The sequence below is a fragment of the Propithecus coquereli genome, unplaced genomic scaffold (assembly GCF_000956105.1).
Source record: "Propithecus coquereli isolate 6110/MARCELLA unplaced genomic scaffold, Pcoq_1.0 Scaffold256, whole genome shotgun sequence".
Classification (NCBI taxonomy): domain Eukaryota; kingdom Metazoa; phylum Chordata; class Mammalia; order Primates; family Indriidae; genus Propithecus; species Propithecus coquereli.
In genome coordinates this window covers 1,270,859-1,288,238 of record NW_012148130.1, presented here as the reverse complement: position 1 = coordinate 1,288,238, position 17,380 = coordinate 1,270,859, and the positions used below count along the sequence as shown (strand labels likewise).

At 40.2% G+C, this 17,380-nt stretch overlaps 1 protein-coding gene across 5 annotated transcripts in view; it reads left to right on the top strand.

The window, feature by feature from the left end:
- MARK3 (MAP/microtubule affinity-regulating kinase 3) overlaps nt 1-17,380 on the top strand; it is an 88,175-nt gene that overhangs the window by 20,151 nt on the left and 50,644 nt on the right. For 3 of the 5 annotated variants that reach the window (XM_012647086.1, XM_012647085.1, XM_012647084.1), the window contains exon 3: nt 6,855-6,908. In XM_012647086.1, the coding sequence (XP_012502540.1) occupies nt 6,855-6,908 (54 nt within the window). Of the gene's footprint in view, nt 1-6,854; nt 6,909-17,380 lie in introns of those variants that run through there. The other 2 variants (XM_012647088.1, XM_012647087.1) reach the window with 2 other exon arrangements.

The window sequence follows — 17,380 nt, the reverse complement described above, 5'->3', positions numbered from 1 at the left end:
AGAAACTTAAAATATATTGATATTACATTTTAATATTATAGCACCATAATATTAATAATACATTAATTCATTCAAAATAGTAATCCTATTACATGTTAATATAAATAACACTTTTATGAAAAACTATTTCCTGAAACAATTTATTGAGAAGACTAACATTGTTTACATTTTTTTGTAAATCTCTTTAATGTCTGGCTTAATAGAAGTTAGCTAGAGTCCCATATTCTGCTCTGCATTCAGGCTATTTTGGTGTGTTGTTTTGGTTAAGGTACATGAAGAAATCGTAGCTAGAAAAGTGAGAAGTATTTTAATATCCTTTCCAGATGATTGTCAATATTATTCTTTGATACTATACCAAAACTCAGCAAGAAGTAGTAGTTTCTTCAGGGTGGTGGGGGACAGTTATTAATTGAATTTTTTTTTTTTTTTTTTTGGAGACAGAGTCCAGCTCTCCCCTTTTCCCCCAAAGTGCAGTGGTGTCATCTTAGCTCATAGCAACCTCCAACTCCAGGGCTCAAGTGATCCTCCTGCCTCAGCCTCCGGAGTCCCTGGGACTACAGGCAGGCGCCACTACATCTGACTAATTTTTCCCATTTTTTGTAGAGACTGGGTCTTATTCTTGCTCATGCTGGTCTCAAACTCCTGACCTCAAGTGATCCTCTTGCCTCGGCCTCCCAGAGTGTTGGGATTACAGGAGTGAGCCACCATGCCCTGCCTGAATTTTTATTCAAAACAACTAGTGACTGACAGGAGTTAATACCTAGAATGATTTGCTTCAATTAAAAATTAATAGTAGGCCGGGCGCAGTGACTCACGCCTGTAATCCTAGCTCTCTGGGAGGCCGAGGCGGGCGGATCGTTTGAGCTCAGGAGTTCGAAACCAGCCTGAGCAATAGCGAGACCCCGTCTCTACTAAATTAGAAAGAAATTAATTGGACAACTAAAAATATATAGAAAAAATTAGCTGGGCATGGTGGCGCATGCCTGTAGTCCCAGCTACTCGGGAGGCTGAGGCAGGAGGATCGCTTGAGCCCAGGAGTTTGAGGTTGCTGGGAACTAGGATGATGCCACGGCACTCTAGCCTGGGCAACACAGTGAGACTCTGTCTCAAAAAAAAAAAAAAAAAAAATTAATAGTAGCTGATTTGGTGGAAGCAAGCAAACAAATCAGCTTAGTGTTCTGCTAACAGATACAGTTAGAAAGCAAAAAGATGAACAGCATGCTTTTAGTACAATTTGGAAGTGTAATTAATGTGCAGAAAGAAACCTCCTATAAGCCTAATTCCTACTTATCAAAAATCACTTAATTATACAGTTGTGAATACTTTTTTATTGTGTTAAAATATACATAACATAAAATTTATAATTTTAACCATTTTTAAGTGTATTGTTCAGTGACATTAAGTACATTTACATTGTTGTGCAACTATCACCACTATCCATTTCCAGAACAGATAGTTAATACTCATTTTTTGTGGATTCTGTATTTGCAATTTCACCTACTCAATAAAATTTATTCGTAACCCCAAAATCAGTACAGTGCTTTGGCCATCATTTTTGAATGTGTGTGCACATCCTCAGCGGAGTTCAACAAGGCAACACTTTGCCCTCTTAGTGTAAACAAATGTCCTTTGGTCTATTTAATGCCACTTTTTTTTTTTTTTTGCATTTTTGTGTTTTCTGTTGATGATTTTGCTATCTCAGGTGGCCCTCAAGAAGCATGGTGCTGAAGCACTATCTAGTCTTCGTAAGTGCGAGGCTATGATGTGCATTACAGAGAAAATGATCTGTTACGATAGGCTTCACTTGGGTGTGAGCTACAGTGCTGTAGGCAGTGAGTTCGGTGTTGGCCAGTAATACATCGCAACAGAAGGTGTCATTAAACAGATACATGTGTAAAGCTAACTTAGGAAGTGATCAGTTGATGGAAATGTTGTGACCACAGACTTGCAGGAACCTAACCCTGTGTTTTCCCCTAGGAGCAATGGGACGGTATTTACTGATTCAGTGATCACGGTGACTTTGTAGAGTATTACCATGAATAACAGGAATTGACTGTATCCCTTTTTTTTGGAAAGAAGAGGCTTAATTATTTCTGGTATTTCCCTTTACACATGCATAGAGAATGGTGTTAGGAAAAATCATAGGCTTTCCTCGTTTGTCTGATGATTTTTGTTTCTCTGTTTATGTTTTCAAGAGTGGAGCCCTAAGAAGCAAACTGTGAGCTCCCTCTACATGGGGTGGGATTTGTGGAAGGCACTGGTCGAGTGCCTGCCTTAGGTTCCTGGTGGCTGAGACGGAGAGTTGGCCTTTACATTGGGACCTTCCACATACACAACACAGTTATTTTTCTCTGAACAGTTAAGTTTTCCCTTTGCCCACTAGGCTTGTCTTCTGTGCCCTGCTGTGTGTGCCACTATACATCATGAGATTTTTTTATCTCCCAGAAATTTTGGAGTCACTTGTCTGCTGTTGGCACCTCCTCCATTCCCTTTGCCATTCTTTGTCATTTTGTGTTTATTCTTCAGTTGGCCTATCAGGTGGGAGAAGGGAGATACATGTGATCTGAATGCCATCTTTAGTCAAATGTTCTCATTATGGTTACAAAAAAACTTTTCATTTAGTTATTTTTATTCAAGTCGTATATTAGACAATTTAAAGAGTCAAGGCTTGTTACAAAAAATAGTCACCTAGATCAGCAGTCCCCAGCCTTTTTGGCACCAGGAACCAGGTTTCATGGAAGACAGTATTTCCGTGAAGGGGTAGCAGGGGAAGAGGCAGAGCTCAGGTGGTGGTTTGAGTGATGGGGAGCGGCTGTAAATACAGACTAAGCTTCGCTCCCTCACCCGCTGCTCACCTCCTGCTGGAGGCTGGGGCGCAGCAGAGCTTTGCGCCTGGTCCCCAATAGGCCGTGGACCCAGGGTCTGCGGCCCAGGGGTTGGGAGCTGCAGACCTAGACCCCCATGGCCCCCATTTCCTAGTCTGCCAAGATGGCCACTTTGTCTTTTAAACTGATTATTTAGGTTTTACTTTCGTATCTTTATAACATGCTTCTGTTCTTATTTATTTTTCAGTTCTAGGCATTATCTGTAGACTTTTTATTATGGTTTTCTTAAAGTCATTGACATTTCAAACACACAAAAACTCTTTTTATTGAAATATAACACACTGAAAAAGTACTTAGCTTGATGAATTATCACAAAGTAAACACATTTGCATAACCATGACCCAGGGCAAAAAAAATGCTCTGGCCCACACCCAGAAGCCTCTTGCTTCTGCCCCCTTCCAGTCACTTCACTGTTCCTCCTCCCCAGGGGAGCCGCTGTGCTGACCTCTAATATGCTAGATTAGTTTTGTCTGTTTTTTTAAAAAGCATTATACTAATGGAATCATGCAGTACATTATTTTGTATCTGCGTCTTGTAACATTCTTAAATGTTGAAGTTTCCTTTTGTAGCCAACTGTTGTAGTTGTTTGGCTTAGTCTCCTTTGCTTTGGATTGAATTGTATACCCCCATATTTGTGAGTTAAAGCCTTAACCCCCAGTGTGACTGTTACTTGGTGATAGAGTATAGGTTAAATGAGGTCATAAGTGTGAGCCCTGATTGCTAGGGTTAGAGTGCCCTTATATGAAGAGACACCAGAGAGCTTGCTGTCTCCACTGTGTGAGGACACAGTGAGAAGATGACTCTGCGAGCCAGGAAGAAAGCCCTCGCCAGAACCCTGATCTTGAACTTCTAGCCCCCAGAACTGTGAGGAAATAAATTTCTGTTGTTTAAGCCACCCAGTCTGTGGTGCTATGTTATGTATTGCAGCTAAAGCTGACTAATACCCCATCCTTCAGGCTACTCTATCCCCTTAAAGGATTTGGGATTTTTTTTTCTTTTTTTTGCTTGCTCTTTTAGTTGTTGTGGATGCTTTAACACCTTTCAGGAGGAGGGTGTTAGGATCTTTTGACCAGTAGCGAATTGACAGAAAGTGACAGGCAAGGATATTTCTCCAATGGATGGGTGCTGTGGGTTCTTTGGGCCCTTTTGGTTGAGGCTTGTTGGGGGAAGCCCTTCTTAAGTATGAGCAGATCTTATCCCTATTTTGTAATTTTCCTCTTTGCTTCTGGCATCAGGGTGACTATAAATGGAATTTCCCAGAACTTTACACAGGACATGGCACTGGCATTCCTCTTTCCTCACCTAGTGACCCCCCTTGGCCTTTGCTGTGTCCCCTTCACCCAACTCCACAGCCATAGGAATGAGTGGGGAGGGGGTCTTCTCCAGGCTTCACCTTTCTGAGGCACAGCAACCAGTGACATTCACAGTTCCTGCCTCTTTTGGCGCCCTCAGGGTCTCAGCTCTCTCTGAACTCCCCAGGCTGCAGCTCTGGGCCAGGGTTGTTTTGGTTGCGTCTTCCCAGCAGAGAGCTGGGAGGAGGAGAGAATTAGGAACTTCCCCCTCACACTGCACATACACATGTCACCTTAAATGATGTTTCACTCTGGGGACACTGTTGCTTTTGATAAAATGACTGTTTTCTACAGTTTGATTAAGCTGGATGGAACATATTTGAGCTCCTATTTTTGCTTCAGATGCTATTCGAATAGTAGTATCTGAGATGAAAATGTATAAACAGAATCAGAAGACAATCTTTAGAATAGAAGGAGGATATTGAGCAGAACCACAAAAAAAACGTGATTGAGTCCAGTCATGAGAATAGAAACCAGTTCTCAAAAGACCAGAGGGAAGAACTGGAACAGCAGCATGTTTCACAGATTTGGCCAGGAGGAGGGGGAGGAAAACATGGAGGCCAGAAAAGAATATCTAACATGTTTCTTTGGAATTGGGAGATCCAAGTACACCACATAAAATTACCAGTGAAAGTAAAGTTCGAAGGAAATTAATTCGCTGGACTTTGATTTATATAATTTTTAAAACCACTTTGTTCTGTTAAAACACCAGAAGCCCTATTTCTTCACTGTCCTCTCTCCATCTCTAATGTGTGTTTGGTTACTGATTATGGTGTTTGAGGCCTCAGATCAACTCAGCAAACTTTTATTGAATACTCCTCGTGTGCTAGGTGGTAGGCTAGGGCTATGAAAGTGAATAAGGTGTCTTTTCCTTGACTGAGATCTGCGCAGGGTCGTCAGTGTTTGCATATTTCATCAGCCATCATTGTCTTCCGCTTCTTTACTTTCCACTGAAACACTCATTCATTTACTCTTCGCTCCTTCCCCAATTCTGATTTGCCTCCCCCTGGGGCTGGGGGTGATAGTACTTCCACTCCAGGGTCAGAATCGGTGGATGCCTCACTGCCACGTTTCCCTTTCTGTAGCTCTTCTGGAGGTTATAGATTCATAGCGAATAAATAACTAGGGCACACAGAGGCTTCGGACCAAGTTAAGCAGTTTTTTAAAAACAATGTTAATGCATAGTGTGGCCATTCTCAAAGTATGGCCTATACTTTGAGTATGGGACCCTTGGAGGTTTTCTGAGACCCTTTCAAGGGGCCTGCAAAGTCAAAACTATTTTTGTGATACTATTAAAACATTTGCTTTTTTCATTCTCTCTTTTATACATGTAGAGTAGAATTTTCCAGAGACTACATGATATGTGATAATCACAACAGATTGAATGCAGAAGCACCCATGAAAATTTCATAAAAATAAATTATTCATGTTAACATGTAGTAGGTTTATTATTTTGAAATGAATTGCTAAATACTCATTTTTATAATTTCTCTGTTTTCGTTTGTAATATGATAAATATCCATTAACATAACCCACATTTGGGGTCCTCAGTAATCTTTAAGAGTGTAAAGGGGACCAAAAAGTGTGAGAATGATTGACAGAGAATGTCCAGGCCCTTTCCCCATTTTGGCTGCAGATGCTCCTTCAGTGCTGTGTCTCACTGGATGTGTGTTCTGCAGGATGCGCGGCAGGAAGCGTGCTCTCTGATCTTACGGGGTGGGCTCATTTGCTGACATGGCCCTCAGGTTCAAAGCTGATTTAATTTATATTCCCTAGTCATGGCAAAGCCTCTCTCCACTTAAGTTCCCTTCCCTCATCACTGCTACCCTCCCCTCATTCTGGATACCCACAGTCCACAGAAGTCATTTTCATCCAACCAGTGACAAGCTGACCAGGTGAGGGTGTTGGTGCAGGTCTACTTAGTAAACATGAGTAAAAGCGATTCTTATTTCTTTAGGATAAAAAATGCACATAAATGGAAGCTATAGTTCTTTCTTCCTGTATCCTAGCAGCTTATTTTTATATGCTGGTGTACTCACCTGTTTCTGAGCAAAGGCTGCCAGGTGGCCCTTCTGTTGCCTCTGTACTTATTTCAGTTGGTTAGCCCACAGATTGGTCCTTCTGTAACTGCATAACGGGTTTTTCTATTTTTTTTTTTAAATGTTATTAAAGTTTTCAGATTCAACACTGGCCTATTTATTTATTCACTTAAGTTCTTACTGTACAATACACTCTAGGGAGTATTCTGGGCTATATAAACCTGTAAAAGCTATAGTTCCTGCCCTAGGATCACAGAGTCAGCTAAAATTAAAGTGTCAGATTTGCTAAATAGCGTATCGTTCTAGAAGTGTTTTCATTATATTCTGTATCTCTTTTTTCTTTTTGTGCTTTGAAGGAGATAATTTCCCCCTTGTCTATAAGTAACTTAAATATAAAATGTTATAACCCTTATTTTTATGAAGCTCCTATTTTCAGTTGTACAGTTTTATAAAGTTACAGTTGCTTATTGTACTGCTAAGTGTTAGGTTTTCAAGTTTGCTCACTTTTTAACGATGCCATGTGTTATTCCGTAATTACTAAATTCTTAAAATTCCTAAATATTTATTATTTTTTCTAGGTTGCAATAAAAATAATTGACAAAACTCAGTTGAATCCAACAAGTCTACAAAAGGTAAGATTGGTGCAGTATCCACTATTTTTTAAATGATTTTCAGTGCTAATTGCCATTGAATTTATTCCTTAAATACCTCAATTATTATTTTATTATGTTAGTGCTGTAAAGCTTCCTACTCCTCAAATGAATACCATTTAAATGTAGTATTTTATAAACATAGTTGGGTTATCTTCAGTTGAAGATTGCGATTTTCAAATGTACTTAATAGCACAAACTAAAGGCTGTACTTTTTTGTATTTTTCATTGATACAGTTGTACAAGGCTGTATTTTTAAATTGAAAGTTCTAAATATTGAATAGAGTTTTAAAAAAATAACGCAGCACAAAAAATATTTTCATGTTATTGGTATCGTTCAGATTTGCACACCATCCTTATGACTAATACCGAAACTTTCAAGTCAGCACTTTGACTTCTTAAACTCTTGACATGCCATGTCTAATTAAAATGTGATCACTAATTAATATAAAAGAGAAATGTAAAAGTAAAACAGGAGTGAAAAAGCATGTTTATAAAGCTCTGTTGCTATTTGTATCATTTAACTGAGATCAGAAGGTCTCTGCCCTGGGTAGATTTTGAAAGTCCTAACGCCTGGACCACAGTAGAGATTAAATTGCTTAGGTAGGGCCCAGGCATAGGTAATGTCATTGGTGCATCAGTGAGTGATTAATGATCTTCATAATAAAATCCTTCTAGTTCTTGTTAGTTTTGCAAAGCCTTTTTACATACTTCATTTGATTTCTAGATTTGGCCTATAGTAGTTGGGGGGTACGGAGACCATGAACTCTAGGAACAGGAAGTCCTGAATTTAAGTCCCGGCTCTGCCATTTAGCTAAATGTCTAACTTGACCTTGAGCAAGACACTTAACTTTTCTGGACCTTGGGTTTTTTGTCTTTAGAGTGGAGATAATTTCATCTTCTCACAATGAATGTAAATAATAATGCATATAGAAGAACTTTGTAAGCTGCAAAGCACACTGTACAGTTGTGAGATATTTTGATAAGCGTAATTCTCTATATACGTTACTAATACATTCCTAATGGTTATCTATATCCTGATAATGTTGAAGCCTTGTCCCTGTTACATGTATGGAAGGTGAGGAGGGAGATAGATTTTATCTTGCATTAAATATGTGTTCAAACAAGTGATTCTTCATGATCTGCAGCCCATATTGCGCCTTAAGGCTTCTCCAGGTGGCCCTGGAACAGATCTAAAAATGCCAGTCCTTTGTTCTGAATAGTCAGTTTGCCCACTTCCTTAAACTTTCATTTGTTCATATATCTAAGAACTTGGTACTAATAAATAAGTTAGGAGTTACTAAAATTTGATATTCAGAACTAAAATTAACATATAAAGAAGTTTACTGAGGACTCTAATTCAGTATTCTATGATGTTACAAATCTTCCACTATTCATATGTACCTGGATATAATTGGAATTTTAGCCATTTTCCAGAAAAAATTTTATCCTAGAATTATGTCAAGTTGGCTGCAATTTCCCCTTACTTCCTTGCTTGCTTTCTTTTTTTTTCATTATTTTTCTAGTTTTTAATTACTGCTATTCCATTATTATTAGGTCATTAAATATGAAATGTCCGATTTTGAATCAAAAGTGTTGTTTATCATATCTCAAACAAGAAGCAAACAATTAATCAAAGTATGTGCCTAAACTGTCGATACAGTTTTGCCATCTTAACAGTAGCTTGTTTATGCCAGCAGTGAAGAAAGCCTGGAGAGCAGCAAGTGGCGGTGCAATTGCGAAAGGCTTTTTCCACAGCTTGTTGAGAATTGAATATTTTTCCTTGCAAGAAATGGTCCCAAGCCTGGAAGAAGGTGGTAGTCAGTTGGCCCAAGATCTGGTGAATACAGTGGATAACAGAGAGTTCCCAAGTCCAGCTGCTGTAGTTCGAGCAGCATTGTTTGTGTGACATGTGGTCAAATGTTGTCTTGCAAGAGGATTGGCTTGTCTCCAGTGACCAATCTCAGCTGCTTAATCTCAAGCATCCTCATCATTTCGTCCAGTTGGTTGCAGTAGACATCCACTGTAATCGATTGACCAGGTTTCATGAAGCTGCAGTGGATAATACCAGCGCTGGACCACCAAACAGATACCATTAGCTTTTTTTGTTGTTGTTGTTTTGATCAATATTCGATCTTGGACTGTGCTGTGGCACTTCGTCTTTATCCAACCATTGTGCTGAATGCTTGTGATTGTCAAAAAGAATCCAATTTTTGTCACACGTAACAGTACAGTTAGACATGGTTCACCTTTATGTCATGACATCAAAGAAAGGCAAGCTTCGAGACGATTTGTCTTCTGATGCTCATTTAATTCATGTGGAACCCATCTATCCAGCTTCTTTACCTTGCCAGTTTGTTTCAGATGGTCCAGTATTATTGGAATAGTAATGTCAAATGTTGCTGCTAATTCACACGTAGGTTGAGATGGATTCGCTTCCACTACAGCTTTTAGCTCATCATTATCCACTTTGGTCTCAGGTCGCCCATGTGACTCATGTTCAAGATGAAAATCACCAGAAGAGAATTTCTCAAACCACTGATGCACTGTGCTTTCATTAAATGCCTTCGTTAATATTTCAAGCTGTCTGCACTGCACTGGTTCCACGATGGAACTCATATTCAAAATAACATGAATTTTTGACTTATCCATGGTTTCACAAAAATTGCTCCAAAAAAAAACTTTGGAAGATAATCCCAAGCCAAAACATGCATTTGAAAGACTGAGGATGTGCCTTTACAGTAAACATAAAACAAAGTGTCAAAGTGAACGTCAGAGATACCAGCTGTCAAACTTAGCACTTAAGGAAATCAGACATTTCATACTTAATAACCTAATATTATTAATATTACACTGTTCGTCAATTTAGTACATGATACATTGTCCGGTTAGCCTGATAGTGTGATTCTGCATATTTGCATCAGCATTAATTTTGGCTTATAATAATTTCTAATAGTTAAAGCTTTAAGATTTGTTTGTGGTATAGTTTAAATATGAACCACCCACCGAAGACTTATCCTAAAGCCAGATCTATCCAAGTTAAATAACTTGGTAAGTATAATATTTTCATTTTATAGAGCATTGTCTAAAATTGTGTGTATAAGTTCATATTCTTCTCTTATATTGTAAATTAGAAGCATTCTGTGTACATTTGTTACATACTCTTTTTCACCGAGTTCTTTTTCCATGGAAAAATGACAGCAAGGTAGAGAGTCCAGGCAACTTTGGCAGCCCCATTTGGAATAGTTGTTCTTGCAGCCTTTTTTCTTCTCAGCAACATTCACAATTGTATCACACTTGCCTCGGAACACTTCTCAGATAGTGATTTCAAGCCCTGAAGCCACAGAAGCTAACATTCACTTTAAGGAACTTATGCCATCAACAATATGTAATCTGTTTTTACTGCCACTATGAAAAAAGGTAGACTGGCTAATTCACACAGTGTTTGAACACACATGTTAAACTAGTGTCAATTTAACAATATTCAGGCTTGCCCACTGCGTCATGTACTTTTAGTAAATGTATGTAGGTAAATCTGGGTTACTGCATGTTTGCAGATTGTATTATTTTCAAAGATGGGTGTCTTCATTTTTCCTTTGTAGTTTTCCAGCCACTGAGTTAATAAATGTTAGATTCTAGTGAGGGATTTATTTTTCTCTGTTGTTTTTATACTTTTTAAGTTCTTTGTTTTTTTGTTTTAAGAGATGGGGGTCTCACTGTTGCCCAGGCTAGACTTAAACTCCTCGGCTAGTCCTCCCTCCTCAGCTTCCTCATTAGCTAGGACTACAGGGACATGCCACTGCACCCAGCTGTATGCTTTTTGACCTCTAACTACTATTTCCGATATACTATTCTCTTCATAAGCGTCTTTTAGGTCTGCTTTTAAAGAACTCTGTAATGTGTATCTGTAATGGTTTTGAAAACAGGAGGAATAACAAAAATGTTAGTCTGCTTACTAGTTTTATAAAGTCATTTTTAGTTTCAGTTTGCTTATATATCGGGTAATCTTGCTGGGCCATGTTTTATTAAATCTGACTCTGTCATTAAGAAGCAAGCATAGCTCATTAAAAAAAAATGTTTGCCTGTTGAAAAATACTGGAATTTATTAAGATATGCCAGTATACCAAGTGTAACCCAACTAAAGCTACTAGTGTTCTTTTTCAGTCTTTGGAGTAGATAGACACAAAGAAGGAAGTATGAGTAATGGTTAGGAGCATGATGAAGCTAGACTGCATGGATTCAAATGCTAGCTTCAACCCTGACTAACTGTGTGATGAATCACTGAACTTCTCTGTGTCTTAGTTTCCCCATTTGTAAAATGGAAATTATAATAGTACCTTATAAGGGTTGTAGGGAGAATTAAACAAGTTAACATGTTAAAGCACTTTGTCTTGATCAGGAAGATCACTTGAGGCCAGGAGTTCTAGACCACCCTGGGTAACATAGCAAGACTCTGTCTCTACAGAACTTTTTTTTTTTTTTTTTTTTTAAATAGCTCAGCTGGTGTGAGGCTGGTAATACTTCCCTGTAGTGCCAGCTACTCAGGGAGGCTGAGGTGGGAAGATCACTTCAGCCTAGGAGTTGGAGGCTGCAGTGAGCTATGATCATGCCACTGCACTCCTGCCTGGGTGACAGAGCGATATCCTGCATTGGGGTGGGGTGTTGGGGGTGTAGGAGGTGGGAACCAAATAAAATAAATAATAAAAACACATAGAAGAACTTAGAATAAAGCATGGCTCATGGTAAGGACTCTGTGTTTGCCATTATTGTGTGTGCTGCTAAATAGTTTTTTCGTTTGCTTTGTTTTTGGGGTGTGGGGAATGTGTTCTGTTTGTTTACCCCCTCCCCCCAAAAAAACGCACATAAGAAATAATTAAAGCTTAAAAATTGAATGGTAGGTTCTGGCTGGGTGTCTTTTGCAGGACTTAATTGTAGGTGACTTCTGAGAATAACTGCTAATATTTGCATGTAGAATATGCTGAGCACTGTCCTAAGTGTTTTACCTGTATTAACTCACTTAATCACTACTACTTCATGAGGTAAGTTCTATTCTTAAGGAAAAGGGAGCCAAGGAGATTAAGTAAACTGCTCAAGGTCCCCTAACTCATAAGTGATGGGTACTTGGCTTGTCATGCTGTGGTAGGTGTAGTTATCGTTGAGTCAAGTGTTAATGACCTGTAAATGAGAATGTGTTTGTCATCGTTCAGATGATAGAGAATGTTTGGGAAGCAGTGTGCTAGGATCACCGTTGTCTGTTAGTTAACATAGGAATCTATGGTCATTAGATACTAGAGTGTGCTTCCCTTGCTCGGTATGTCAGGCACTGTTCAATGCACTGTGAATACACTATTGAGCCAAGTGAAATTCCTGCTTTCGTGTAATTGACATACTGGTGGGGAACAGCAGTAAACAAATATATAATGTCATGTCAGTGCTATGAAGAAAAATAAAGCAGGGGGTATTAACTGTTTTCTTATTTTCTGTAGTCTTAGTGCTCTGGCATCTGGGGCCTTGCTGGTCCCTCTCAGGGTGAGCTAATTCTTAGAAATAACACACTACTCCCTTGTGAGATTGCCTTTCAGATGCAAAACAGCCAATTCAGTGTCCTACTCCAAACCACCTCCTCTGTCTGGCTCTTACATTCGAGGAGGCTGTGTTTTTCTGCCCTGATCACCCCAGGGCCAGGTATCAGACAACTAGAGCCAGCTCCTATACCCTAGAGCCTATTGAAATTATTCAAGCAAGCCAGTCCTAAGCCTCCTGACCCTGCCTGCCTCTCCCACAATCATGATAGAAGCTTTGCCAGTGCTTTCCCCTGGCTCCTTCTGCCCCTGACCCACCCAGGTGCTTCCTTGTGTGGTGTGTGGCTGGTCCTCTCCTCTTGGGAACTGTAACAAGTCATTATTTCAGTGGCAGTCATCTCACGATCTGTTGGCCTCGCCATGCCTGAGGAATAATAAAACCAACGTTTTAAAACACAGGGTGAAGAGATAGTATTACAAAGAACGTGTCAATTCCAAATGAAAAGTAGGGGCATCCTCTTAGTAATTCATTTTAAAAACATCCTTATTCTTCTGAACCAAGATTTGTGATGTCTCTAATGAGTCAGATAAGTGCTGTTGACTTTGAGTCAACCCACGTGGTGTGCAGTGGAATTTTACCTAGGCCTTGAAGGATCTAAAGGAGTGGTCCGCAATCTTTTTGGCACCAGGGACTGATTTTCATGGAAGACAATTTTTCCACGGACCAGGGTGGGGGAGGGGTGCTGAGCTCAGGCAGCGGTACAGCCCGGTTCCTAAGTTTCATGGAAGATAATTATTCTGCGGCGGCATGGGGTGGGTGGGAGGTTTGGGGGGGTGCTGAGTTCAGGAAGCTGTGCAGCCAGGTTCCTAACAGGCCATGGACCTGACTGGTACCGTTGGGCACTGTAGATCTAAAGGATCTCTAAAGAGTTTTCAAGTTTCCAAGTGAAAAGAAGAGGAAAGACTCTTGCAGAGCTCATTGCAGTGCTCCAATGCTTTCCATTAAGTGTCGGTGGGAGGATGACACACAGCAGCTGCAGGCTGCAGAGGCCCTGATTCAGTCTTCTCGGTGGCAGAAACTCAATTGTTACCATATTGTACTACAGCCAATATAAACAGTACTATCTTTTTCTTAAAGTGAAACTACTTGATTAAAAATGAGAAATTTGTAACATGTAATGAAATAATTGATTTTTTTAAAAATGTATTTATGATAGCTGGTTAGTCAGCCAGCCTTAAGCACATTCAGGGGTGGAGGCACACTCCTTCCCACAGCATCTTGTTCCAGTGTTCAGTGGCTTTGTTAGTAGAGCATTTTCCTTACTTTGGAGTAGCATCTGTCATAGAATCTTCTATGACACTGTTCTTTATTTTGCCATATGGAGCTATAGAGGTTAAGTCTATCACTCCAAACATAGACAGCCCTTAGAGGTTGCTATTTTGGGTCTTCTTGATTTTTTTGTCTCTGGAGTAAATAATCTCAGCCTCTTTGGCCACCCACAGGAGTTGCCCTCAACAGAGGTCTAGTTTATTCCATCCTCAGAATTGCTTTTTTTCCCCCCTTACCTGAATTTGTTTAATTCCTGCTAAAATTCATTTAATTGGTTTTCTGCCATAATTCAAGTCTGGGCATTTTTAAATAACGAATCTTTTGTATTAGCTGTCACTTCTAGTTTGGTGCTAAATTGGATATGGATGTCTTCATCCAATTAAAATATTCAACAAGGCAGGAATAAGATCCTACAATGGAGAATCCATCCTTCTGAGTTGGTGCTGCTGGTTGTGTGTGGTGGCTCACACCTGTAATCCCAGCACTTTGGAAAGCCAAGGCAAAAGGATCGCTTGAGGCCAGGAGTACTAGCCTGGGCAACATAGTGAGATCCCGTCTCTACAAAAAATTAAAAAATTAGCCAGGCATGGTAGCACACACCTACAGTCCCAACTACTCTGGAGGCTGAAGCAGGAGGATCCCCTGAGCCCAGGAGTTTGAGGCTGCAGTGAACCATGATGCCCCCCACTGTACTCCAGCCTTGGTAACAGAGACCCCATCTCTATTTTTTTTTTAAAAAAACAAGACAGGCTTGGGGGTGGGTGTGAGAGAGAGAGAAGGGGAGGGGAGAAAGGAAGTTGATGCCTAGGCTAGAGTGCAGTGGCATCATCATAGCTCACTGCCTGCTGCAATTCCTGGGCTCAAGCAATCCTCCCTCCTCAGCCTCCTGAGCAGCTGGGACTACAGGCATGCACCACCATGCTGGAGCCTTTTTTTTAATAGATGCCTTTATTAAGTTGAGGCACTTCCCTTATATTCCAATTTTCTGAGTGTGGTTTTTTTTTTTTTTTTTTTTTTATCGTATCTTATAGAGACGGGGCCTTTCTATTGCCCAGGCTGGTCTTGAACTCCTGGCCTCATGTGATTCTCCTGCCTCGGCCTCCCAAAGTGCTGGGATTATAGGCGTGAGCCACTGCACCTGGGCAGTAAAGCATTTTTTGAGTAAGATTCATCCACCATTTTTAAATCAGACTTTTATAGTAAGACAGAAAGGCAAAATCCTTGTTTTTTAAAAATTTAGTCAGATTTACTGAAGAAAAAAATACATATATGCAAAATACCAAGTAGGTTGCCAGATATTTATTTGAAGCATTATTGACTCTAGAACCCATTCATCAGGGTCTTTGTGGGGAAATACTGCTCACACCCACCTCAGTCTGCTTGCTTGCTTGCTTCATTCATTTCCCTCCCTCTCTCCCTCCCTCCCTCAAGCAACAGTTCATTCCATAAAATAGAATTAAGTGTCCAGTGAGCTGAGCAGTTAGTTGGCTTTAGTGACAGAGGCTGAAGAAGGCAGAAGCAAAGAACAGAGAGTATATTAGTCCTTTCAAAGTTACTTTTCTTGTAAGGCAGTGACAGGAAAACAGAACAGTGGAAAAATAACTGGTTAATTAGCATCAAGTTACTTTCAGCTACTTTTCTGTGTGTGAGGATTAAAATGGAGGGAACTTTGTTATCATGCCCCTTTAACTGGCCTATTTGGGAAATTGGCTGTTATCTCTCTCCTGATTTCTTAGACGGTCAGATAACAACTTAGTTTAGAATTCAGGATGTAGAACTTTAGCATGAGTGACTCCATTTTGATTTCTAGTCTAGTCTTTTGGGGCCTACTGCAGGAACTTAGTGTAAAACTATGGCCTCCTATAATTTTTGTTTAATGATTCTCCTAGTTTGGTCAGGCTCTCACCTGGGTGAGCGTAACTGAAACCTAGGGCATCAGCACAACTCTCAGTTACCATGGTTTTGGGCTTCCAGTCTCAGCATGCCTCTTATAGGTTAGGGTGCTCACATTATCGTGCGTTTCTTTGAGTTTTTATGGCTCGAGCCATAAAAAGACCATTACGAGACTATTATAACTGTCAGGGGGATAATACCAAGAGTTTGGCATATGCTCCTTAGCTAGGGTCTCCATGAGCCAAACCAACTAAAATCAAATAGTCAGATGAGGAGTCTACCCATTTTAAGCAGGTAGTCTACTACACAATACCTGATGTATTTATCAGTGTGCAACAAGAAGTGTCATCAACTGCACAGATTCTTCCCTAAACAGTAGGAAAGTTAGTAGATAATCTAGCATCCCATGGCCGGGTTAAGTTAAAGTGGGAGAGCAAGTTACCCATAGAAGCTACCAATTGTGAAATTTTCTCTATAGCATTATCCTGCCAAGTGAAGAGATAGACATAAAAAAGGAAGAATTAAGAGGGGTGAGTCTTACTGTGCTGGGGAGTCTTGCTCTGTTGGTTTTGGGAAAAGCTGTCCACAGCATGAAGTCAGCAACTTCGTGTCCGGTTGTGCAGTTTGACTGTCTCTGGTTGTGGCATTGGACATTCTGGTGAACTCTGTATGTGGCCCATGCATCAGGCATGAGACTTGTCCCTTGAAATTTACATCGAATTTTCAGCTTCTGCTTAAAGGGCTTTTAGGAAAGCAGTTTTCGTTGGAGAGTTGTAGCCAAATGACAGAGAAAACTAGAAGAATTCGAAATCCAGTCCAGTCAGGAATAATCATATCAGGTCTGTTTCTGGAAGTTATTTCTGTGAATTATTTCAATATCTTAGCAGCCTTTTTTGTTTCTGATTTCAAATCGGGTGGTATAGGGTTATTCATTGTGCCCCAGTGCCCCTAGAGCACCAGACACCTACCCAGGAAGAGGAAAGCTGCTTTCTTTTTAAAGCTGGTGTTTGTTTTGGAGCCAGTTAGTGCTTAGAGCTCTGTAGCAGTAATGGCCTTTTTTGGCATTCCAGGGAAGCTTAGTTATGGGACAAATCAGGGAACCTTATCATTTGAAGCCAGAGAGAACCGGTTCATGCTTTTCATTCGGTCTGTAGTCTAATTAATTTTATTGCAGCCACCACTGGGTTATTTAGGGCACTCTTGCTTCAGCCAACTTAAACCAGTAGCTTTCAGCCTTTGCTGTGTATTAGAATAATTTGTGGAGGTTTGTTTGTTTTTTAAAAAAGCACATTTCCTTCATAGCACTTTTCCTCCCTAGAGGCCCTGGCTTGGGTCTAGGGTGGGATGTGGTGATCCTAGTGAGAATGTATGCTAGACTTCCTTTAATTACACCCAAAGTTCTTAATTCCTGTCCTCTTCCATAAGGTAATTTATTTTAACGATGACTCCTTCCCCAGTGTTCTAAGTCTCATAGGCTGCTTCTACTGCCACTGGTGAGTATCTCCTCCTTCTCTGGAACTCTTTCCTGAGAATGCCTCAACACCCAGTTCCTGGCCTCCTTTACCCATTGGGTGAAGCACAAATCATTTTGGGAATTTTTTTTTTTTCTTTGAGACAGAGCCTCACTCTGTTGCCTGGGCTAGAGTGCCGTGGCGTCAGCCTAGCTCACAGCAACCTCAAACTCCTGGGCTCAAGGGATCCTCCTGCCT